A 25,153-nucleotide genomic window follows, 5' to 3' on the forward strand; every position below is an offset into this window, starting at 1 on the left:
TGCGCTCCTTGCCGAGGCTGCTCCTCTCCCGGGCGAAGGCAGATTTTCAGCAGTATCAGTACCACCGCTGCAAACCCCTTTGCATTCAGGCCCCCGCTCCCCCGCCGAGGCGCCCTCCTCGATCCGCTCCCAGGCGCTCCACGTCCCGCCGGGCCCCGTAGGTTCGGTGTCACGTCTTCGAGGCGGAAAGACACCTGAGCCGCGCTCCTCGCCCGCCGCCACACGGACACCCGGCCAGGCGAGGGAACGAGGGGCGGAAAGCAGCTCCGAAGCCGAGTCGGGGTCAGGCGATACCCGGTCCCCAGCGCGGCCCGACGGGGGACAGGCGGACCAGCACCCATATGTCCGCCTCAAGCACTGACAGCTGGGGAGGCCGCTTAACGCGCGGAGGGATACGGCGCCAGCGCGTCGGCGCAGATATGGAGACCCAGCCGCGGCCGCCGCCATTTCGTGGCAGGGAGGCGGCGGCTCATCGCCAGCGGTGCGCGCCGCCCCGGGCCCGCGCCCGCCGCGCCACCCTCGGGCAGCCCCGCTCGGGCCGGCGGCGGCGGGAAGCGGCACCGCGGGGGACCCCAGAACCCTCTTGCCCCCGCCCCGCCCTGCCCTTCGCGCCTACCGCTCGCGAGACTCAGCGGGTTGGGCCGCAAGGCGCGCAGGCCCCCGGCCGCGCTTGTCCCACCCCTTTCCCCCTACGCCATCGGGCGGGGGCGGGGGGGGAGTGCGGGCTGTGGCGGTGTGTCCCGCCCCGCCCCGCCGGCTCCGCCTCCCGCCGCGTCTGGGCCTGGCCAGCGGTGGCGGCTGAGCGGGGGTCTCTCGGCTTCTCTCTCTCGGGCGGGCGCGCCTGTCGGCTTTCTCCCCACCCTCATACATCCTTCCTCCTCCCGGCCGTGACGGGAGGCGGTGAAACGGCGCGGCGGGCGGAGCGCTTCCCCGGCAGCCTCCCCAGCACACGGCCTCGCTGCCCGCAGGCAGGCAAGGCTCCGGTCGGGCGCCCCCCTCGGCTGTTTCCGGAGGAAGGAGAAGCGCAGCTGCCCCCTCCCCCCTCTCCGCCTTCCTCCCCCTCCTCCTCCTCCTCCTCGCTTGCGCCCTCCCTCCCTCCCGGCCCCCCCTCGGCGCGAGCGGAGCGCGGAGTCACCGCGGCGCACAGACGGGCCCGGCGGCGGCGGCGGCACTCGCACACACAATGGCGCTGAAACGCATCAACAAGGTGAGCTCCGCGGCTCCTCCTCCGCCTGCCCCCCGTTCCCCCCTCCCTCTTCCCCTCTTTCTTTTTTTTTTTCTTTTTTTTTTAATTTTTGGAGGTTTGTGTTTTGTTTTTTTTTTTTTCCTTTCCCCCCTCCCCGCCCCCGCCCCGGGAGGAGAGGGGCACGGCTCGGCTTCGGGGGCGGGAAAGGGGAGGCGGGAGACCGGCGGAGCGAGGCCGGGCAGTGGTCGGCTCCTTCCGTCGGGGCCGCGGCCCGGACGGGATGGTGAGGCCGCTCTCCTTGGGCCTAGGCCCGGCACCTCGGAGGTCGGCCGCGGCCCCCGGGTTGGGGGGTGGGGGGGCTCGGTGGGGGCCGGGGCGGGGAGCGGCAGCTCCCGGGGACGATGAAATGTCAGCGCAAGCCGGGGCCTCCCCGGCGTGGCGGTGGCGTCGCCGCCGCTGCCCCTCCGCCTCCGGCCGGCCCGGATGGTGCCGGTACGTGTGTTGCCGGAGGGGCTTTCGGTCCGATGGCGGCCCTCCCCGGGGCAGGCAGCCGGCTTCTCGGGCCGGTCTCTCCCTCTGGCGTGCAACTTCTTTCCCGCATTGTAAGATGGCGGCGGGTTCGCCTAGTTCGGGCTCTTTCCGGGATCTCTCGCTTTCTGCAATAACATGACACACACACACGCACGTCCGCGCTCCCGTCGACTCCGGAGCAGCTGCCGCCGTGCCATCCTCTCCCCGCGTTTCCCACCCTCCGCCCGCCGCCCCGGGGTCGGCTGGGCCCTCCCCGCCACCCGGCCATCGCCTGCCGGCCTCGCCTCGCCCCCCGCACCGGGCGGGAGCGCGCACCGCGCCGCCGCCTTCCCCCCCCCCCCCCCCCCCCCCCCCCGTTGCACAATCGGAGCCGGGTGGAGTAACTTCGCGGCTAACTCGGAAAAAATGCCGAGGTGATGAAAGGGTGGTGGTTTTTTGTTTTGGTTTTTTTTTTTTTCCTTTTTTCTTTTTTTTTAATTAAAAAAAAAAAAGAAAACAAACCCTCTATCCCAGGGAAGGAGGCTCCCGACGTGAGGTTGCGCTCGGGCGGCTTTATTTAGGTTTTCTCGGCGGCAGCGCTTCGGGTTTGGGAATGGCCGGGATGTAATTGGCGAAGGCGATGGGAGCGCAGTGGCGTTACCGGGAAGTCGCTGTTGATCCGTGCTCCTACGCGAGCTACGTGGAGCGGTTACGTATTTGAGGAGCGGAGGGGAGTTTCTTGGTCATCTCCGTAGCCTGCCAAGATGGCAGAAAGTCAGTGCGTCCTGAAATCGACGAACTAAACTTCGGTGGCACGAAGCAGCTTCTGTAGCCGGTGTATAAAGTTTGCCACCTATCAGTCTCCCTGTAATTTCACATCTCTTCAGCAGTGCTTGTGGGCATATTTTGGTTAAAATGGGGTTATTTACGATTTATCAGTGAAGGGATAGTTCTGTTATCCCTGAAAATGTTAAATCTGTTCTGGATTAGTGATAGCTAAATTAATTGTCTTCAAATTACAACTCACTCTCACAAGAATTTCTAAACATTTCCTTTTGAATCTGCCATCAGAACTTGTTCCCCTGTATTAGTGGATGATATCACTTGAGTTGAAACACAGCTAGGATACTCCCTAGTATGCTTTGTCATCAACTCGTGCTTATGAAACACATTCAGGTGCTGCAGGTAAGAATTTATTGTCAAATATAAACCAAGGCAAACCCCCACTTACGTAGTAATCCAGTGGTCAAAACCTTAAAAACGATTCAGCATGACTCCTTGAATCAGTAAGTCATCTCTTTGACTTCAGGGTTTTGGCCTGTTGTGTGCAGTCTCCTCTTACACTATGGCACTGTGTAGTAGCAAGCTTCTTCCTTTATGCTGGAGTTTAGAATCGGTGAGACGGTTGAGCTAGGGTTCTTTTTTTTTTTTTAAGTCGTTTTTTGTTTGGTTTGGTTTTTTGGTTGAGGTTTTGGGTTTTTTAAGGTGCTATTTTTAATCAATTTGTTCATACCGTGCTATAAGATACGCTTCCAAATCCACATAGGGTTTACAGTTCTGATCTTGTATTTGCCAACCTGAAAAGTCAAAATGTTTTGCTAGACTGAAAGCGTTGGTTGCAAATTGCTATCTTCTGAAGCATGGTTTCTGATACGAATATTTGCTGGGGTTGAGGCTGAAATCCAAAAATAGCAGGGCCAATTTTGTAACAAGGTGGTTGTGAATTTTAGGTTTTAGTCTTGCCAACCGGTAAAGCCAGAGAATGGCACTCCGTCACCAGTGAGCTGGGATCCTCAGCCTTCCAGTTGTAAGGTCACAGATCAGACCTTGAAACGCTCTGCTTCCTTGTAGTACGTTGTTGGCGCTAGATCAGAACAGGCTAAAGAGAGACCAGGACCTCAGAACATTGTAATCATACGTAGCTGATTTAGTCTGACTTGTGGTATTACCTGTCAGGGCTAGAATTCATTGTCTCCTTCAGCAGATGACATCCCAGATGCACCAGCGAAGCTATTTTCAGTCTGTTTGGTCGACTCCCTTTTCATGGACTTGACGTATCAAGCAAAATCTTTTATTATATTGGGTAAATCAGACTTTCAGGCTGTTTCAGTGTGTGCAAGTTTAATCTGAAGTATGTTACACATTCAGAATAGGAAAACCCATACTTAAAACATAACTGGCAAATTCTAGTTTCGGTTTGGAAATGAAAGCACGTGAGTATTCATGTGTTATGTGTTGGGTTATCTACTTCTGGAACATGCTTTAAAAAGCTGCCTTCAAACTGAGTAGTTGACAGGTACATAGCCAGTCCCAGAACGATTACGTTATGCTAGAACTCATCATCACATCTGTGCCATCTGCCCTGAGGGTGGCCTGCATTCGACTGGCAAAACTCTTTTATTGGTACGGCTTGCTCTGCTCAAGAGTGGCAGTTGTTTTATTATATCAAGCAAGTGCTTTTGCTGTGGAATAATGTGAACCTACATTGTAATTTTAGTTGTTTCCTGAAGGTGAAATTTTCCCCCAATTATCATGAAGGCGATGGAACAAATTCGTATTGATTTATGAGCCTTTATGGAAATGCTTGATACATGCTTGTGGCACCTTGTCTTGGCCAGAAGTGTTGAGTGGTACCCGCTAAACGCGTATCCCGTAATTGCTGTGGCATGTCTGTGCTTCCGGTTCGAAGGATGATGATCTGGTAGAAGGGAAACGTTTATGTAGGAGTAGGGAATTGGGACTGCGTAAAATTGAGGAAACTTGGGAACATTACATCACTGATATACATCCATTTTATCACTGCTATATGCATCCATTAAAGCGAGGTAATGCAAAAGGCCCAAGCGGTGATCTCGATATGCTAAAAATAGAATTAATACAGGAGATGTATGCATGAAATGTCTCATTTGTGAAATCCTTAAGAAAACTTGTGCCTACTGTGTTTATGTCCATTCGGTTAAGCATAGCACAAGCCAGCATCATTATGTCAAGGTATTTTATTAGAAAATCTTCAGTGGAGTTGGCATCCTGGAAGCTAAAGGCTGAAGGTGGCAAAACCATTTATCGCTCCTTAAGTACAGATAGAAGGCTTCTATTGACAGTGGTGGGGTGCAGACTAAATAATTATTTTCCTCAAGGCTGTAGCCTCCAACACTATTCCTACATGTGTAGTTAATTGCAACTTTAACCCCACTCCTCAAGATCCTCATAATAAGAAATGCTACTAACCGTGGAGATATCCCTAATATTTTTCAGAGCTTGGATGTAATATGCAGTGAGGAAGGCAGTGTGGAAATCTGCATTAGTTTAACTAAAGGTGTAGCTTTTGTAGAGGTGATTCAGTTAAAGTGTTAGAAAGCCTGCTTATTACTTTTATTTTAAACTGTTACTCTCTTCTTTTCAACTTAGTATGATTTTTTTTTTAAAAAAAAAAATAGTTTAACTAGAAAAAGCTGTTTGGAATTAAGTTTTCTCCTCTGGATGAAACCTCCCAATATGTTATTTTTGCAGGCAGTCTCGGATTTAATTTGCTGGACTTGTTAAAAATAGTTAAATAACTTGAAGTTACGTGATTGATCTTATGCTTTGGAATAAGTCTGTATTTGTCTGTTGAGGGGCTCAGAAAGTTAAAATTAATTCGTTAATGAAATGCAGTTGATGTAAGCTTAGTTAAAATGCCTTAAACCTTTGTGAATGCTCTCTGTATGTATTGAATTACCTTTTTTTTTTTTTTTTACTTCAGTTAATTCACCTTAACTATTTCATGTATCCAGGGATAGACTATGTCCTGCCTCAAGTATATAATGCAGTGCAGCTATGGCATTTGGTGGTTAAAAGGGTCATGTTAAGCCAGAAGGCAGTGGTTGATTTTTCAAATCATGAGATTTCAGTAGTGGAGTTTTGGAAGCACTAGCATTAAAGAACGTAAGTGGTGTTTGGTGGGTTTTTTTTAAAGTAAGAATAAAATTATTCACCATCAGCTGAAAGCTGTCATCACTTAAATACTGTTTAAGATTTAGCTTATCTGAATAGTTGAAGTTACATTCATACTATGAAATAAATAACATTAAAATGGAACTAAAGCTTCTTAATTGGGTAGGTTTGATACCTGTATTCAAGTCCAGCACTTACTTACTATTAAGGTCTTGGACATGTTTTAAGAACTAGTCATTTTTTATGAGAGGGGAAAATTGATGCTTCCTTAACTAGAAAATTTGGACTGCAGTAACTTAAAAGATTTCTCCTGTTAATTGGGTTCTGTGCTTGTGAAACAAGTTCCCAGTCAGCATAGATCTTTAAATGTGTGCATTGGAATGGGGGGAGAAGGGGATCATAATCTCAATTAAGTAATTTACGGAACTTCAAGGATCAATATTCCATTAGATAGGTACTTCTTGCATACCTTGAAAACAGAGTTCTCCAGTATGTTAAGGATTTGGGTAGGATAATGTACAGGGTAAAAAGGATGTCCAGCCAACGTTTTCTTTATGATCATTCCAGATTTTAAAGATCTGTTTTTGAAAGGAAGCCAATGCTTTTGCTATTATTCCCTGTGTGAGTTTCTTCTACAGAAGAGCTGGTGTAGAACTCTGCAGAATGAGCTCCCTTCAACCGCCTCCCCAGTCTGTGACCGGCTCTGAAGCACTAATGCCTTTCTTTGCGCGCACGTGTTAATTGGTAAAGGAGAGGGAAGGATGTAAACAGCTGTAAGTAGCAGCTGTTGAATACAGAGCAGTTAAACTGTGAAGGCCACTTCTAGCCTGGCTTCATCCTCCGCCCGCGGATCATAGAATCATAGAATGTATTAGGTTGGAAGGGTCCTTTAAAGGTCATCTAGTCCAACAGCCCTGCAGTAAACAGGGACATCTTTAACTAGATGTTTTCTCTGTGTCCACTGGGTTGAAACTGTTGAAGAAGAGAGAGGATGGAGGTTCTTAACCATGTCTGAGACGTCAAGCGACAGCTGTTGAGGAGTGGAAAAGGGTAGAGCTTTTGTGTAATTCAGATTAGGGCATTGATACGTGATCTCCGATAAATCTTTCTGTTGCAAATGGGAAGGTTTTGCCACTTTAACTGTCTGCCCTGGGAATCTTGTATAGGTCCTTCCCCTGTGCATCAGAGCTGGCCGATGGGGAACGTGTGGTCTACACTTCAGCATTAGGTCTGAGATCTCAGTATAAACTGACTTCTGTTGAGAGTTCAGGCTAAGATGCTGTAGTTTACATTGAGAGAGCCGAGTTACAGGCATGCATTTTCTCCTGTGACTGATACGATGTAGTAACCTGCCAGTACAACATGCAGAAAAAAATAAGTTAGGGTAAGAAACAAAGGCAGTGAGAATGCATATATGATTGCAATCAGTAGCATATTTTTGTATGCAGTTGCTTTTGTCAAGTTGGCTTTATCGGAAGAGAGTCTTAAACTGTGTTGAGTTGCATGTGATGGACAGTTTTGTAAACTTCTTGAATCTCAATTTAACAACTCAAGTTCTAAATATAAAGTACTGGAGTCCTTTTTTTTAAAAAAAAAAAAAAAACAACCTTTCTATTCAGTGGCCTTTTTGTGGGGCACTTATCCGATACATTAAATGTGGTAGGTTGTGTTGGCAAAGCCTTGCAAAAAAAATCAGTTAAAATTACATTCACTAGTTTAAATTGGCTTTTATGCCTTTGGCACCTCTTCATAAAACACTTGGATGTAGACAAGTTTTAATATTGAAAAATGAAAAAATGAGCCGAATAGAACATTGCGGGATTCAGAACTGAAATCTAAATAGATTTTTTTTTTTTTTTTTTTTTTTTTTTTTTTGCTTAAACATTGTTCAGAGCCTTCTTACTAACAGTTAACTTCAGTATTAAAATGTTGTGTAAAGGAAGCCTTTGTTCTGAACTTCATCTGTTTGGGATGTGTGATACGCTAGACCTTTTCAAGGTCTCCTGCAGTTTTTTATAGTGTAATTGTGATTATTTTTTTTTATTTTATTTTATTCTGATTTTTAAGAAAGCAAGATGGAAGGATTGCTGACTGCTTTGCAAATGTTAGGGCCCAGTAAACAAAGGAGGAAACAAATATTTAATCCTTTCCACAAGCATCTGGACACCAGAGTTGCAAGCTGAACTGAGTGCAGATGCTAAAGTGCTTTAGGTCTTCCTGACAGAGGGCATGAGGATTGTGTTAAGTGCTCAGTTAACTTCATGGTGAGCTTTCTCTGTAACCTGGAGTTACGTTGGCCAAGTGCTCATCACTTCTGTGAGCTCTTCTAGGTTTCTAGTAAATACGAGTGTCCTGCAATATTTCCCAACCTTTGCTGGCCTGTTTGAGTAATAATGCCAGATAATTCTCTAAATCAAATAACTGTAGGCTTCGTTTTTCCTTTTAGCCTTAGTTTTAGTTTCTTTTTGCCTTGACTAATGTAGCAGAATCTCCTGAGTGATAAGTTGCCAGATGAGCAATGGCCCCCTTCCATTCCCCTAATTTAGGTTGCAGTCTGTTAATAAATACGCCTTTACACACTTTTTCCTTCATCTTCTTTTTTTTTTTTTTTTTTTTTTTAGATTTTTAAAGACCCTTGTGGATATCATTGTTCTCTGGATAGATGAGGTGGAACTCAACTGTAAGAGCAGCTGCAGTCCAGAAACAGTTTTTGATTTATATTTTTTTTACACTCTGTTGGCTCAGCGTGAGCTGATTCTGTGTGTAACTGTACCTAATCCTATAGGCAGGCCCTTAGTTTTGCATCTCTACCACTAGCTGTTCAAAACACAGGACCATTATGAAGGGTGTTATGCACAATAGCATAATATGATAGGGTAATTGTACAGCTGTAGATAAGCTAGTGTAATCATCCCCACATAGTTGTATTAGTGGAATATACCCCTATGGTATATTGCAATAGCTTTCGCGTGCGTCTTTGGATTCATACAAAGCACAGACTGGTAAAAGTCAAGCCAGCTTTTTAAAAGGAGAGCTGATTTTCAGAGTTCATTATGTTAAATAATTAAATTTCAGAATAATAGATCAGACTACATCTAAACAATTAATTCACCACAGTAATTACAGCTGTGGTGTTACTTGTTAGAAAAGTAATTTGATAACTTTGTTATACAATCCTCCTTTCCATACATTTCCTTGAGAACATTCTTATGCCTCTATTCAGAAAGTGCAGACTTTCTGAGGTTTTAAGTGCCCAATTGATGCCATTTGTGATTTCTACCAAAACTTGTCCCCTATGCGACCAGTCCCAAAAAGTTGATGTTTGTGTAGGCTTGGCAAACTCTAGAAGGTCTCTGTCCCGTTGAGTCCAGGGCAGTGTGCGTACAGATACTGCTTCTGGTTGAAGTGTCAAGTGCTGGTGGCTGAGGTTCTGCTGTACACTACTGCATCCTGGACAAGCTGCAGGGCAGTGTCTTGGAAGGTCTCGTGTAACACTGCCAAGCCCCAGCATCTAATGAGTGCTGAGCTAGCATTTGTGTGAAATTGGCTAACACCATGCCAAAATCTCATTCCTAGGGGATTGCCATCAGGCCAGAGTGCCCTGCTTCAAATATAACTTATTTCCAGGTGCATCACTTCACACTAGTCTATATTGAATATAATCTGTCCCTTCGTTTCCTGACCATTCTGTTTCATTTACCTAGGTGCATCTTTCTGTGTTTCTTGTGGCCCGTTACCTTCTTCTAGGTACCTTCTTCCCTGAGGGTGGCATTGTAGTCCTGGATACAGAACCAAAGATCAGTGTGGTTCTTGCAAGAAAAACCTCCAAGTGAAAAGTATGTTAAGTTTAAGGGTCCAGTGTTCAAAAGCTTGTAAATGCCAGAATTAAAATACCTGGTTATTGTTGAATGGATGGGTAGTTAACCAGTGCTTCACTTCACACTTTTCCCTTCAATATACTTTAGTCAGTGTGCAGAGCCCTCCCCCTACACTGAGCATGTGTTTTGATAGCTCCGTTATTTTGGGGGAATAGTACTTGTTGTAATACCTCAGAATTGATGTGCGTAAAGCAGTCAGATTTCCTTCATCTTGAGTAGGACAGCTGCTGTGTGTTTGATTACTTCGGGAGAAAGAAGCCATACCTTTGAGTTCAAAGAACAACTATAAGTGTGTCGTTGCCGCTTTTTTTTCTAAGTTGGTTTTGAGTGCCTTTAGCGAACGGACCAGGAAAGCAAAGTTGGTAACTGAGCTCCTTTTCCAGTTGGATGTGTCCAGCTATAGCGGTGAGCTCTGCAAAAGGTTGAAATACAGTAGAGAGCCATTTTAGCTGCAGTACCTCTGAGATTTGCCGAAAACCATTACCTACATTGTACACCTTCCAAATATCAGAACAGATGAGAAGGACTGTAGACAATAGTCTCATTCACAAAGGGCTTGTGTACTGAAAGGTAGGTTCTTTGAAAAGATAGCAGGTAGTCATCTGAGTAGTTTGTATCACAGTCCCAAGCGTACAGAGTGACTTAATTACAGTTGCGCAGCAGTCTGGCATTTCCTTCCTTGAGTGCGAGGCTTAAAACATGAATATTTCTGTGTTTGTCTTTTAATATACCATTATGATATTGTTGCTAGACCTTGTACAAACCATATGCAGTGTGTAGCCTGAAAAATGTAGTACTAAAGGTTTGAGAAAGGAGAACCATGAAAAACAGAACAGAATAATCAAGATAGGGACAATCACAACTGTTTAGTTCCTGGTCATGTTTTGGGTTTCTTAAAAACCATTCTGTGTTCTTTGGCCCTCACTGTTTTCTGTGACTGCTCTTCATGTGTATTCTCTGCATATTTGCTCTAATGTCTTTTTTTAAATGATAGGAACCTACATCTTTCTGTATTATGCGCTGTCACTATACGTTGTTTTTATCCATTTATTAAGTGTTAACCAAAAGGCCAGCTTGTTTGAAACTGGTAATTTTCTGCTGGTTACACTTGTCTTGTGATGTGCGTTGTGCCATTGCTTTCTTACTCAGCTTAGAAATCCACATTCAGTGTTCTTTCAAACTGTTATTTTCTGCTTCCAGGGGTAGTTAATTTTCATGCTGAAGTGAATGTTGCAAATGCAGGTGTGTGGGATGAGGCAGTAGTTCTTTGCTGGTTGACACTTCTTAATCTTCAAACAGGCTTAAATGTTCTTCCCCTCCCTTTATAGCTGCTTCCAATCCTTCTTTTTTAAAGCTGTTTTCAGCTGTGAGCTAATGAGTAAGACTAATGCAGTGATGAATTTTTGGATGCTTAGATTCTGAAATAACCCATCTGACATGGACAACATTAGATAAGCACTCAAATTAATAAATGTTTCTTTTTGTTTGGCTTAAGTGTTGGGGGTTTTTTTGTTATTTAAATTTCAGATTCAGTTGTATATCACCTTTTATGCCCTCCAAGGTAGAAGGAGTTATTATACGGAAACAGAGAATTAACCCCATTTTTTCCACTTTCCTTTCTTGACTGCAAACCAGAAAGCTGCACTATGTGATTTTAACAAGTAATTGTGTTACAAACCAATAGTAGATCTTCACAAACCAAAATAAAAAACTGAGTTTATGCCTGTGGAGGAAAGTGAGTGATCTTCTGTCACTCTGTGTTTAAGTCAGCTGCTGCTATCATTAAAAATAAACCCTGGCTATTTCCAGCTTAAACTTGAAAAACATAGCAGTTGTGCCACAGGGAATATGAATTCCAACAAATGGGAAGAAAAGGAGCTAACACTGATGCTGCTTTACTTGGTACTGTGCAAGAAGGCAGCTTGGTAGGCATCAGGCTGTCAGTTCTTACTGAATTTGCCGAGACGTGAAAACTTCTGTGAGAAAAGCAACTAGTTCCCTTAAATATTTTCCTTCACCGTCTTGCTCGTGCATATTTGGATGAGTGTCCTTTGTCATTCTTTAAATTTTCTTCATCCTTTCAATGACTTCTGTAATCTTTTAAATAGCTGGTAGAAAGGAGTTGTCTGGGAGCTTTTTAGCAAGCTTTTCTTTAAAAAAAAAACCCACTAGTGTGTCTTTTTTTTTTTAATGGTGGGATCGCAGTCCTGCACTCACATGTTAATGTTTTGGATCATCACTTGAAGCATAAGCCATATTTGCTATGTTAGTTATGATTCCATTTGTGCAAAACAAGCAGATTAGTTAGCTTTTATAAAAACATTTTTTCCTGAAAATACTGGTGGCGTTTTTTGGTTAGCTTTTTGATTAATTTATAGAGAAAGAGAAGATTAAGAATTGGTCTGTTTCACCAGTAAAACTCCATCTTGCTACAGACTTAATGTGAAACTGGCAGAAGACCATAGTGCTGAACTGGTGTTAAAGCAGGTCGGTCTGTTGCAGTGACAGTGGTACTGCTGCTGTATTTCCAGTTATCCTCCAGTTTCCCAAAACTCTTGTTACAAAATTGTACATGTATTGCTTCTTGTATGTGCTACACTGCAGTTGTTCTCTACCAGTAGCATTGGCCCTTACTCCTTAAACAGTGTTTAAATCTGTAAAATGCTAAGTGACTAATCATCCTTGTGGAGAAGTAGGAACTATCACAACTTTATATTTGGAAACTGGGACACAGAAATGGTGATACGCTGGAGCTATACCAGAAACCTCTGGCAGTGCCAGAGACTACTAGTCATGATTGTAATTCAAGACTAATCCTTTCCGATAGGCATATAACACATCGCTCTGAACCAAATTTGGCTTATTGTTTCTATGTAAAGTCCTTGGGATTTGCTTCTTGGGAATTAAATTTTTTTTTTTTTTCCTTAAGCCACCTGTAAAGTGAGACGGTATAGCAGCTGACTCCAGGGAAATGTGGGTTCTACTTGGGGAATTTTTAAGAAAGTTTAGGATGTAGCTTAGTACCTCTTGACAAAAGAGAGCGCTACTCAAACTGAATGTAAATGAAAAGAAGCAAAGTTGGGGATATTAAGTATTGCAGCGGAAGGAATATTAGAAGCATAAAGCCCTAACAGGTAGAAGTTTTACAGAACGATGCTTGGGAACGTTTTTAAGTTCTACAATACTAGCTCAACTCTGCTTTGTAAAATGAAACTTAATATGATCTTTACCTTCTTGGTGAGAAATGGGTGAAAGCAGGGGAACAATTATGAGCTGATTTGTTAAAAATTATTTTTTTAATTGTCTTATGGAAATTATGAAGCTTAGTTTGATGTCAGAAATATTTTCCAGGCTAAATATTTTCCTGTTACAGTTGCTCTTGACTGCTAAGCTGAGAAGGAAGGTCAGTTTGTGTTTCTGCTACTGAGTGGGAAGCTTTAAAAAAAAAAAAAAAAAAAAAAGCTCCTTCCTTTCCTTAAATGAAAGCTTCAACTGCACTCCGAAATATCACAGCCCATGTGCCTCTGCTTGTTTAGTTTCTAGTTATTCCAATTTGCCTGTTGGATTCAGCAGAGTTGTAGCTTTCAGAAGGAGGCACTTTTACAGTTAAGCAGAGAGAACTTTCTGGCCCCTTGTTGCAGAAAAACCTTTCCCCTTTTGTGTAGATGTGAAGTGTCACACACTTAACAGGGAGGCGAAATAGGTCTGGTGTTACTCTAAGCAGGCAAAGCTTGTCCGGGTTTGCTTCGTGTTTGCTGAGTTCTTCCACAGCACTTCACAAACAGCTTTGCTACAGACTTTACTCTTCTGGCTGTAGTATCGAAGAGAAGCAACACGAGAATGTGTGCCACCACCTCAGCTTGGCACAATTCTTTCAGAATTTAGTAGGTAAATTACCTGCTCTGTGGTTGAAATGTTAAGTGGCGTATCGTGTGTTCCTAATCTTATCTGTATTTTGAACTGCTTTGTTTAGCACAGTTTGGTTTTTTTTTTACTGAAGTGTTTTGGGACAGGCAAAACTTCAGTCCTTATTTAATGAAAATCACTGCTTGTTTGTTCTCTAGAACAGCTCAAGTGGTTAAAAGGGGTAACTCTGTATGAACGTGTATTTTGAAATGGCTGGAGTCTGGAATATTAAAACTCATATGTTTCAGCCTGTAAATTATTCTTAATAATACTGAAGGTGGTTTTGCCCAAATTTTTCACTGAAGTTACTAAATTTAATATTTGTCTCACATTTGCAATCCTACTTGTATTTGCTTTTCTTATTTGAATTATTGATACACTCTAATTTTCCTGCTGTGTTAAAATACCTTATTCTCATCTTGAGTACTGATTTCTTGTTTCTCTGAAGATAATAGTACCTTTTGAAGAGCTCTCTAGTCTAATACACGCACCTCTGACAGTCCACTTTATGCTGATCTGTCCTTGTCTTCATGGTACTCATTTTTATAATTTTCATAAACTGCATGAAGAGCCTTTTCATAGTTCTTAGACTCTGTGATAGTTTTTTAAAAAATAGGGTCTAATCATCTTCCCTAATTAAATCTCAAATAATCCAGTCACAGCTACACAACTATATTAAAGTAGTAACATTTGTGTTTTTCTGCTTATTCTATTGCTACAACTTACTTTAAGGGACAAAATATCTTTTTTTTTTTTTTTTTTTCCTCAGATTTTGGATATAATCATTCTTAGAACTGGAAATTCTATTTAGATGAGAAATAAGCCTGATTAACAAAACCTGCTGTGTTTGTTAAATGGAAAGAAACCCACTCTGAAAATTAGAAGATTTTTCTACCTGAAGGTTCTTTTACATCTCTTGTTTGCCTTTACTCAGATAATATAAATCTAACTTAGCAAGTTTTTCTGGAGGATGCTGAACAACATATAAACCAAATAAGTGATACTTCATGGCAGAAATAAGTCTGTTGCAGGGACCCCCGATAATAACTGGGGAGTGTAGAGGAATGCACTTAAAATGGATTTGCTGTGATGATCTGGAAAGAGCTGTTGCCCATGCTTCTAAATAACAGCAGCAGTGAAATGAACTGTAATGTTCACTTCATTGTGCCATTGCTTATGAAAACTGATACAATTCCGTTTTACAAAACAGTCTGATTCCAGTGCAAAACTGAAATCTGGTTAATTGAAAGTTTATATAAATTGGCATGTGTAGGGAGGGGGAATGTAGGTCTAAGTTTTCTTGGTGGGTGTTTTTTTTGTGTGGCTTGTGGCTTTTTTTTGTGTGTGGACTTCTACATGTTGGAGTAATGGTATTTTCTCAGTGTTTGTAGGAAATACTGTCTTACAAAAGAACAAGGTGTTTTAAGTTACAGGGAATGTAATTTTTTTTTCTCCTTTTGAATTGGCTTACACCTACTAAATTTTTATCAAGTGCAGAATTTGTGAAAGTCATAGGATCATCCCAGGCAAAACAGTTAGCAGCCTGGTTCAACTATGCATGTGTTTCCAGCATAATAAGTATGTCTGGGTTTCTCAAATGTCTGACAAAATAATGGGAAGTTCTCGCTTTAATGGCTTGTATAGACTTGTAGGAAAATAACTGGGGTGCAACTGTTAATAAATGGGAAAAGGACTGAAGGTTTTCCTTTTTCTCATGACTTCTAGATGCCTTGACAAGTGCAGATTTATAGAAGTTCCTGAAGCTGTTTTTAGATTCAAAAGAGAGCAGGGAAGAGGGAAGGTGTCTGTTACATGCTTCAACTGAAGGTGTAAATTTATTTTTAAAAGACACTGTCCAAACAAGTAACTTGCGGAGCACTTTAACACGTTAATGCTGAGCTTCTTTGATTCATTACAGCAATCATGATACTACGCAAGGAATCCTGCATCTGGAGTTTCTGTTTTCATTCCCTCTGTGGTGAGGGAGGGAAGGAAGTGTTTTTGCAGCTCAGTCACTCAGAATTTTAAAGGCATAATTGTCTTAAATGTGAAGTTTAAAATAAAAAATACAGATATTTTGCCAGATTCCAACATTTACCACCCTCTCTAATTTTCCTGCCTACTTTAATCTATAATCTATCCCTACTGCAGGTAGTGGGGAAAACGAAACTGAGTTTCTATGTTGGTTTGGTTGGTTTTTTGTTCTGAGTTTTAATGTCGGATGTGCTTTCTGTTTCATGAAGACACAGCAATAGCTTTCTCTCTTCCTGTATTGAAGCCTTGATCAGGCTAAGACTGAATCCTTGGTCAGAAAGTGGCCTTTGCCTACTTCAGGCTCTGTGTCCTGCTCTCCTTTCTGTCCTCTTTCAGCAGGGGTAGTGATACTTGTTTGGAAAAGCATAGTCATTGTACAGTTTTGGTGGTTGTCTTTTATAAAGACATTTTTGGTACTGATCTAGTGGTTCTAATAGTTGTTATTGCTCATTCTTCTGTGTTTGTATATGGAAAAACTGTTAAAGGTTTTTGCTGGACATGAAGTGAAAAAACTGTTGAGTTCATTAGTGTTCCTTCTCTGAACAGTTTTTTTTTATGTTGTTATTCTTTTTTTCTTAAAGGAACTTAGTGACTTAGCCCGTGATCCTCCAGCGCAGTGTTCAGCAGGTCCTGTTGGAGATGACAGTAAGTAACCCTTAACTTGTGTGTTTTGCTCTGCTAACTCAAAGCAAATCATGCATAGATAATAACGCGGAGTTTTTCTTTTGTAGTGTTTCATTGGCAAGCCACAATTATGGGACCTGTAAGTATTCAAATTCTTGTGATGTAATACTAAACTAGTAGTTCTTATTCAGGAGGAAACGGGTTTTTTTTTGTTTTACTTTTTTTAACTCCCCTTATCAGGCTTTAGTTCTAGAGGTACTCCTTACAATAACAGTAAACGAAGCGGGGGAAATCGGTCTGATTATTTTATTGCTGGAATGTTTTAGGAGGACATATCTTTCAGCTGAAATGATCTCTAGAGCAATGTTAGGCATTATCACCTAGTATTTACTAAATCTGTTTGCATTTAACTTTAGAAAAAGTTTGAATCTAGCATGAACTTTGTGGTAGGAGCTGATCCCAGTGCTGGAAATCAGTTGGGATGCTTTCGTGTGGATCTTAGAACAGAGGCTGGTGTCACGTGCTGAGATCTTGATTGCTCTTAGGATTAGAAAGGAAAAAGTCACTGAAATGCACGGTTCCAGTTATGGCTGGGGTAGTGGTGGGGAAGCGTGTGTTAAATGTCCAATAAGCATCTGAAACCTGAATGTGCCGTTTCCTTGTTAAAGAAGGCGAATGTTTGCCTTTACTGAAAATGTAACCTGCAAACACCTGACATCTGGAGTTCTCAGGGCTGGTGATCTATATTTAGAAAACAAAACCTTCTGTAACTTGAGAAGGCAAATATTGGATGCCAGTAGACCTGCAGCCACAATGCTTCTGGTGAGGCTAGAGAGTAGGAGTTTTAAATATCAGTGACGCTGAATTGCCCTGACTTTAGATCCAGCTACAAGTGTGGTTTTAGGAGATGGCTACAGAAAAGGTGCTTATTACCAGTTCACCTGACTGGAAAAATGGCTCTCCATTCCAAAGTATCTCGTCTTCATTGATTGTAACTAGTTGCCTCACATAACATAAAATTGTTTAATAGCATGTTTCAAATTTAATTCATGTTTCAAATGCAAAGAATGTTCTGCACTATGCTGAGTATAATTTTTCGTGGCTGGTGTCTGAACAGTCATAAGGTATTAAACATCAGTTGAATTTAAATTGGGATTATTATTTTTAGCTTCCCTTTCTGGTTTAACAATGTACAGCTCCTTTTTTTCCCCATATGGTTTTTGTGGTGTCAGAAGGTCTGCATTCCTGTTTCAAGATTAGACAGTATCCTGACAGAAGTGTAGTGTTGTTAGTTCCAGTGCTCCTGTGGTGTTGCTTAGTGCCTTTAACAGATGAAGATTGTAGAATAAATCATCTGGCCTTCCATCTCTGAAATATGATATTATACAAGCTGTGATTTTCTTAGATAGATGTAAGAGAGCTTGCATTGGTTTAGCTCGTTCTAAGAGGGGTTTCTGTAATAGCTAAAATGTATCCCCAGAATATGTGTAGTTAAAGGGTTGCTTTCTGGTTCCTCAAGGCCTCATGTAGTACCTATTGACCAAATACAAGAGGCTGTATCTCAACTGATAGGTTTTCACCAGAGATTGGGTAGAATATAACTGTTTTTAGGTTTGAGTCCCTTGTTTTGCATTGTAGAATTTAATTTTCTGGTATTTAACTAATTAAGATGTAGTCACTTTGCTTACATTGGTGAAATGTTCTTGCAATTAATATGAAAATTCAATTTACAAATAATTTGGAAGTGCACTCTATATCTCAAATTCATTTTCCCTCGCACTTAGTCTGGAATTAAAAGCATCGTAGTCTTCCAGTTAAACGATGTAGTTGTTTCAAGTAAAACCTTGCATCTTTCTTGTAACTAGTAACTTACACGACCCCTATTTAGACACTCCATTTACTCTCTGCTTACTATCAGCTTTTTTACTTCCCAGTGTTGCTTCGCTGCTAATAGTTAACGCCTGAATGAATTATCACCATAATTGTTTCCTTGGAGCAAGAAAATGTAAAATACGCTTCCAGACCAGATCACAGTGAATTTCTAATACAGAAAAGGAGGAAGATTTCATTTTAATCTTGATGGGAGTTTTTTTGCTTGGTGATACTGGTGGGGTGAGGTATTTTGGTTTGGTTTGATTTTTTTTTTCAATATATATTTTTTTTGCGAAGAACAAGGAGTCGGTTGTGTATTTGTAGGCTTTCTGCAGGGCTGAGCAATGCCTAAGCCAAAGGTAGAACTTAGGAGGGGTTGGAAGGTCCTTACAGCTGAGCGTGGCCACCTGTAAGCATGGGTGGTCATAACAAATAAGTGCCAAACACAGAGCTTCAGGTTTTTGAACCTGACAGGACCCCTGCTCTGTTAACATTATTTCTTGGAGCTCTCTCAGAGGCATTTGGATGCTTTTGCCAAGTTGTCCTGAGTGAATTGTCAGAGCAGCTGTTTTCTATGAAGCATTAGCTCAGAGAGGTCCATCCAGAAAATGACTTGTATCTGTTCTGTATTGCTTAACTTGGGAAGTAGTAATTGAATTTTAATTGCATCTCTCTTGTATTGGTGGATTAAGCAGTCCAGTTGTTTAAACAAATTTCCTCTCTTCTTATTTATTTAAAACAACACCTTTGGTGATATTTAGTCCTAAAGATGATAATAGGAGAATCATTTGTTTGCTTTGACAGAATGACAGTCCGTATCAGGGTGGTGTATTCTTCTTGACAATTCACTTTCCTACAGACTACCCTTTCAAACCACCTAAGGTAAGTATTGCTTTCTCGTTTGTGAAATTAGTGCTCTTTGAAGAACCAAATACAGGACAGAAACTCTCAGTATCTGTGTTGTGATATTGTCGAGTTCTCACTTCTTCTACGCGTTGTTACAGTATCTTAGATGGCTAGGTCCCTTTCCGACTACCACAAGAATGGGCGTGTTAGCATATATTTTGGAAGCAAATCCATACATGTGAATTCTGAACGTCTTCGTTTTATTTCTATTTTTCTTAAATGATAGGAAAACTCACTAGCTTTGTGTTACTGTAATAGAATTATTGCTGAGGGGACTGTCAAGTCTTACAATGTAGCCGTTTGGGTTGATCCGTAGGAATGTGATGCTATGGATTGGAACTGACTTGCTGAGTGCCTAAAATCAGTGAAGACGGTGTCTGTTAGGATTTGGCAATAATGGTGAAATAAGCTTTTTGTAGCTTTTTCAGTCACTAGCATTGTCTTCCAATTTTCAGTCAGTATGAAAGTGCATCCTTGGAGTCACCACAATGTTTGAAGTGTTTTAGCTGTGTGATAGCAGTGTTACCATGGTTCGGGCGCTTCTGTTGAGTATAGTCACCGTGATGCAGGCACCTGTTATTAAAACACAACCTCATACTTTCCCATTTTCTGTTTGAAATAGAGTGCCTAGTAATTGCAAACTGAGAGGTTGCAGCTTGGGTGCATTTCCATGAATTTCATATAGTTTAACTGCTTAATCCTTTTCTTTTAGAGTAAATTGAGTTGACTAATAGCTTGACTGAGAAGAAAAGGTGACATCGTTGTCATCATAGACCAAAACACACTCTTCATATTTTTTTTGTTGCAGGTTGCATTTACAACAAGAATCTATCATCCAAATATTAACAGTAATGGCAGCATTTGTCTTGATATTCTAAGATCACAGTGGTCTCCTGCTTTAACTATTTCTAAAGGTAACTTTCGTGAAGGAGAAACATATCCATCTTGTGTTGAATACTGTGCTTCTAGCTTTGATTGTCTTGAGTTCTTACGCATCTCTTGATTTCCCTTACTCATTCTAGCCTGTGTTTTGCCAATTTGATAATGATACCTTACTGTGTTTTTAATGGATATTTGTTTTTTCTAACACCTTCTGCTACATGGCTGCTATTGTCTTTTCTGGCCACTTGCTTGCTTCAGTACTCTTAGCAGAGCTTACTAGCTTGGTCCTACAGGAATCTGCCAGCATTTGGATTTAAACATGCTTGTGGTGGTATATTTGAGCTAAGGCTGAGAAACTGCTTGTTTACAGCTGTCCATGTAGATACATACTTGCATATTATTTTAAAGATTAATTTAAAGTCAGTTGTTAATAACAAAATCTGCATCGTTTTTTGACACTGTCTGGAATTACATGCAGCGTTCCATTGGCATCTCTCTGGGGTGGTTGAATAGAAGAAAACTGTTATTGATATACATTGCTTTCTGCCACTGTGCACTGGCATTGTATTACATTACTTTATGAACTAAGCTTCAGGATAAACTGATGTTGTGCTGCAATAGAAGCTTTGTAGCTTTCCTCATTTTACTATAGTAAATAACAGTTAACTCAAATATTTTCACAATGATCAAATTTTGTTTTGCCTCAAAGCCACTGGTCACTGTGGCTTCAAAAGATCCATTGAAGTGCTCCTTTGTCCATAGAACCTGTAATTCCTGTCTGTCCAAGGAGTAGGTTTGTGATTTGAATGTGGATTCCCTACATTTTAATGCTATCACTATTGTTTTACTTTCAAGGCTGCTGTGAGAGTAGAGGATGAAACCCTCATAGCTGCCTACAACACTGTTACTCCTTTATTTTACAATATATGTGCAGTTTTAGCAGTGCAGACCAGGGTGTTGCTACTTTACATACAACAGAGAAAGAATTCAGTCTGTTTTTTAGAAAAATAGCAATTTGAAGTTCTAGTGATTAAAGTCATGGAACATGCTGGTCATCAGAATACATAATAACATGCTTTTGTTGGCTGCTACATTGCGTCATAGTGCAGGGGACAACAGTGCTGTTATCCTGTGTGCTTACCGACAGCTGTAAGTATTGGGAAATAGGAAACAAATAGTTCTTACAAACTTTCATGTCTTTCTGTTTTTGTTTTTTTTTTTATTTAGAGTGGGTTACAAATTTATTTTGGCTGTATATCAGAAAAAGACTTGCTAGGTTCTCTCCTATGCTGACATTGTGCTAATGCAACGATCTGTGCTCCATTGTTTCTGAGATTGTTGCTCCTGTTTCGCTATTGAGAACTCTTTTTTTTTTTTTTTTTACACAGTTCTCTTATCCATTTGTTCACTGTTATGTGATCCAAATCCAGATGACCCACTAGTGCCAGAGATTGCACGTATCTATAAAACAGACAGAGACAAGTAAGTACAGAGTTGTGTAAGACTAGACTAATATTTTAACAAACTTTGTGAAGAGTGCATTGACAGACAGCAATTGTGTTGAGTGAGCCTTTGTGAAAATCTGGGATGGAGAGGACTTTTGTGTCAAAGTACCACCTATTCTTCGTAGTGCATAATTTAAAAACAAAGGGGCTTAATATCTTTGAAGTTGTGGGTGAAGGAGACTATCTTTTTCTCACACGCATAGCAGGATTTTAAAGTATGTATTGCCAGTTTTTTGCTTACTGCACATAAATAGAACATAGCTAGATCTTAATATTGGGTAAAAGTTTTTTTTTATTTTAGTGCTTTCTTTTGGTAGCAGCTTGGACTTAATTGTGGTGCTCCCCTTGTAAAAAGGCTTCTTAACTTTTTTCCTATCTGTGTTGAAATAACTTTTTTTTCTTTGTGTTTTTAACATTTTCCACAGATAGAATTCTATGAAGTGGACTTTGTTTATTATATATCTATTAATGCTAAATATACTTGTCCAATTAGGTACAATAGGTTAGCAAGAGAGTGGACAGAGAAATACGCTATGCTGTAGGGTAAGAATATCTGCACATTATGGTGCATTTAACAAAACGGAAACTTGTCAGCACTTGAGTGCTGCATGCTCTAAGGCACTGGATTAACTAACAGATAATGGATGCACCAGTTACTGAACTTGGACATTTAACAGCTTGATCTGTGGTTAGTGTGAAATGTATTGGCTAGTCACTATTTCTCACAGATACTGCTCTTGCATGGCCAAAAAAAAAAAAAAAAAAAAAAAGAGAGAAATAATTATCAAGTTTTGAGCCAGCTTGTCAACTTGTTTTGGTAAGTATTTACCTAGATTTTATCGGAATTCCGTTCAAAGTGATGCCCTGTATCAAGACAGGGTCAATTTAGACAATCCAAACTTCAACGTTTTGTGATTTAGCAGTCTCTGTCTGCTACATATGAACTAGGAAAATATGTGAGGATTATGTTCTGCTTGTATAGTTGAAAATTAACTTCTTACTGACAAGCATGGAGTTAAGTATAAACTAATTGTCAGCTCAATTCCTGTGGAAGTAGTGTACTTAAATATTCTTCTGATGTCCTGTTTAAAAATTGTTTGAGCAGTATATTCATATGGAAAGAGAATATTAAGTGTGGAGAAATGCTTACTGTTGTTTTACTCTAAAATGGAAAATTTGACATTCTATATCCAATTATATTATTAACCAAGTAATTTTTACTTATGGCATGTGATACTCTTTAATATTTACCTAAGGACAATATTTAAACAGAACACTCCCCCAGCCTCTCCCACCCCAAGTGGTCTCTATTCCTTCCCCTCCGGTAGTTTTCCACAACAGACTTTTAGCAAATCTGCTTGTCTTGAAGTATTTAATATAAATGAGAGAATATCCTAGTTAATCTGGGGAGGGATTTGTTCAATTTTCTCAGTTCAAGTATATCGTGGTATAGGAAGAGAGTTCTCTTAGCGTGAAGAGAATGGGGAGATGGGAATAAAGTGATACTTAATCATTAACTGTTTAGGAAATTGTCGCTTTCATGCTGACGCTAATTCAATTCCTGTTTTTGTTTGCAGGTACAACAGAATATCTCGGGAATGGACTCAGAAGTATGCCATGTGATGCTACCTTAAAGTCAGAATAACCTGCATTATAGCTGGAATAAACTTTAAATTACTGTTCCTTTTTTGATTTTCTTATCCGGCTGCTCCCCTATCAGACCTCATCTTTTTTATTTTTTTGTTTACCTCCTTCCATTCATGCACATGCTCATCTGAGAAGACTTTAGTTCTTCCAGCTTTGGACAATAACTGCTTTTAGAATCTGTAAAGTAGTTACACAAGAACAATTGCCCAAGATTCAGAATTTTTTTTTAATGGAGCATGTGTATTATGTGGCCAATGTCTTCATTCTATCTTGGTTATGAGATTAAAAACAAACATTCCTCACTGCTCTAACAGATACTGAAGATATCACCTGAAGGGGGGAGGGGAGATGGATGTTCAGTTTTCTCCCATCAAAGAAGTAACATTGCTGTAGCAACATCCATCTTGTTCCAAACCTTCCAGTGTTAGAGAACTGAGGTTTTTATTATATGCTTTTGCTCATAACTGATGTGTCTGGAGAATTGGTACTGAATCTATAGCATCAGCAGAACAGAAAATGTGATGTATCTTATGCATGTCAATAAAGGAATGACCAGTTCTTGTTTTACAGAGAATGGAAATTGGAAGTCAAACATCCCTTGTATTCCAAAATAGGGTCTAAGAACATTTTTGTAATTCATTTAAATTTTGTTAGGAGGCTTGGAGCTATTAGTTAATCTGTCTTCCAAAACACTGTTTAATATAGCACTGAATAAATGATGCAAGTTGTCAATGGATGAGTGATCAACTAATAGCTCTACTAGTAATTGATTTATTTTCTTCAATAAAGTTGCATAAACCAATGAGTTAGCTGCCTGGATTAATCAATATGGGAAACAAAATCTTTTGTAAAAGCAAAGCTGGTTTTTGTATATACTGTTGGGATTTGCCTCATTGTTTAACATCAAATAATGATGTAAAGTTCAATAGAGTGAATCTTTTGCCATTTTCAGTTATAATGCTCAGTCTGTTGCAGGTTGACACATTGTTCGGCCTGATGTATGCAGAATTAATAAGCTAACATAGTAGTGTAGCCTTAGTAGTGTGCTACACGTGGTGCTGGGAGCCCAGCGTTCAAGGATGGACTTGGGACCCAGCAGACCTGAAGTGGTGTATTTGTGGAGGTACTTCCTGATGCACCTGTGTTTGCTGACTGAGAACCTTTTCCTTCACCTTGTACACTTGACAGCTGAAAGATCTTAATGTGGGAGTAATGATGAGGCAAAAAAAAAATGAAATAAAGTACTGTTTTGATGTGGGAATTGTCATGAGGCTGTGTTGAAGTGACTTTACTATGTGGGATGTTCGTTACCATTGAAAAGGACTTGTTCAGCCATGCTGCCATTTACATTGATGACTATTTTAATGCAACAGACACTTTCCTCATGTCAGGTGACTAAACGTGAATAAAGACTCATTGCTATTGGATTTTTGTTCTACAAGAAACATTGTCTTGTGCCATTAGTTTATCTTTGCAGCAACAAGGGCATTATTAAACATCCTCTTTCCTGCCCTCTTCCTTCATATTTTTCCTTGTTTGATTTTTTTTTTTGTTTCCATTCTTAACGTCCATAGCTTCATTTTCTCTAGTCTTGTACTATCAGTTTATTGTGCATCTGTGACTTCGCACTGGCACCACTTTTGCACTGCTTATAGTTATGTACATTCTGATTCCTTGTCCCCACATGGATGTGGAAAGCTAGATGTAAAATAAATGTTAAACCTTAATTTTTATAAAAATTTGAATATGTAGTTTGGACATGGTTTGTTCTGCTTCTAAACTATGAAAGTGAACTTGTTTTAAAGTCTAGTTGGCTTGAAATGTAGAAACCAGGGCTCTCTTTAACAGCGCATGCCTTGCTGAAATGATGTTCTGAAATTTGTTAATGAAGTTTTAGTTCATACAGTAATTCTGCTCTGCTAACCAAAGAGTTTTGGCTTACACCATTTTGCTGGAAAATGGAAAGACTTAAAATACAGCTGCCAGTAGCATTACAAGTGAGGTAAAAGTTTGTATTTCTAAGTTTGCAAATGTTGCTCTCACCTTCGTGGTAATTGTGTTAATTTGATGCTTATTACTTTGTCTTGGACCCTTAGTCACTGAAATCAGTTACATGGTCAACTAAAAAGATGTGGATGTAAGGCTCCAGGCTTTATAAAACTCAGGAGGTGTGGATGAGGGAGGGTCAGGGAAGGAGAAGATAGTGAAATACTATATGGAAGATGGAAATCTTGTTTGCACCGCTATAGTTCTGTATATACACCTGTAAT

General features: G+C 40.7%; 1 protein-coding gene across 2 annotated transcripts; it reads left to right on the forward strand.

Annotated features, from left to right (window-relative positions):
* The first annotated feature begins 722 nt into the window (after nucleotides 1–722).
* On the forward strand, nucleotides 723–24,873 carry UBE2D3 (ubiquitin conjugating enzyme E2 D3). Of its 2 annotated transcripts, XM_074147701.1 has the most exons (8): nucleotides 769–1,207; nucleotides 16,029–16,092; nucleotides 16,179–16,210; nucleotides 18,748–18,825; nucleotides 19,658–19,763; nucleotides 21,120–21,213; nucleotides 21,730–21,779; nucleotides 22,814–24,626. In XM_074147701.1, exons 1-7 carry the CDS (start codon nucleotides 1,184–1,186, stop codon nucleotides 21,776–21,778), a joined length of 447 nt encoding a protein of 148 aa, XP_074003802.1. In that variant the 5' UTR covers nucleotides 769–1,183; the 3' UTR covers nucleotide 21,779; nucleotides 22,814–24,626. The 2 variants fall into 2 exon arrangements, with proteins under 2 accessions (XP_074003803.1, XP_074003802.1); XM_074147702.1 differs by lacking the exon at nucleotides 21,730–21,779 and having other exon boundaries at nucleotides 723–1,207; nucleotides 22,814–24,873.
* Nucleotides 24,874–25,153: the final 280 nt, after the last annotated feature.

This window comes from Numenius arquata, chromosome 5 (assembly GCF_964106895.1).
Source record: "Numenius arquata chromosome 5, bNumArq3.hap1.1, whole genome shotgun sequence".
Taxonomy (NCBI): domain Eukaryota; kingdom Metazoa; phylum Chordata; class Aves; order Charadriiformes; family Scolopacidae; genus Numenius; species Numenius arquata.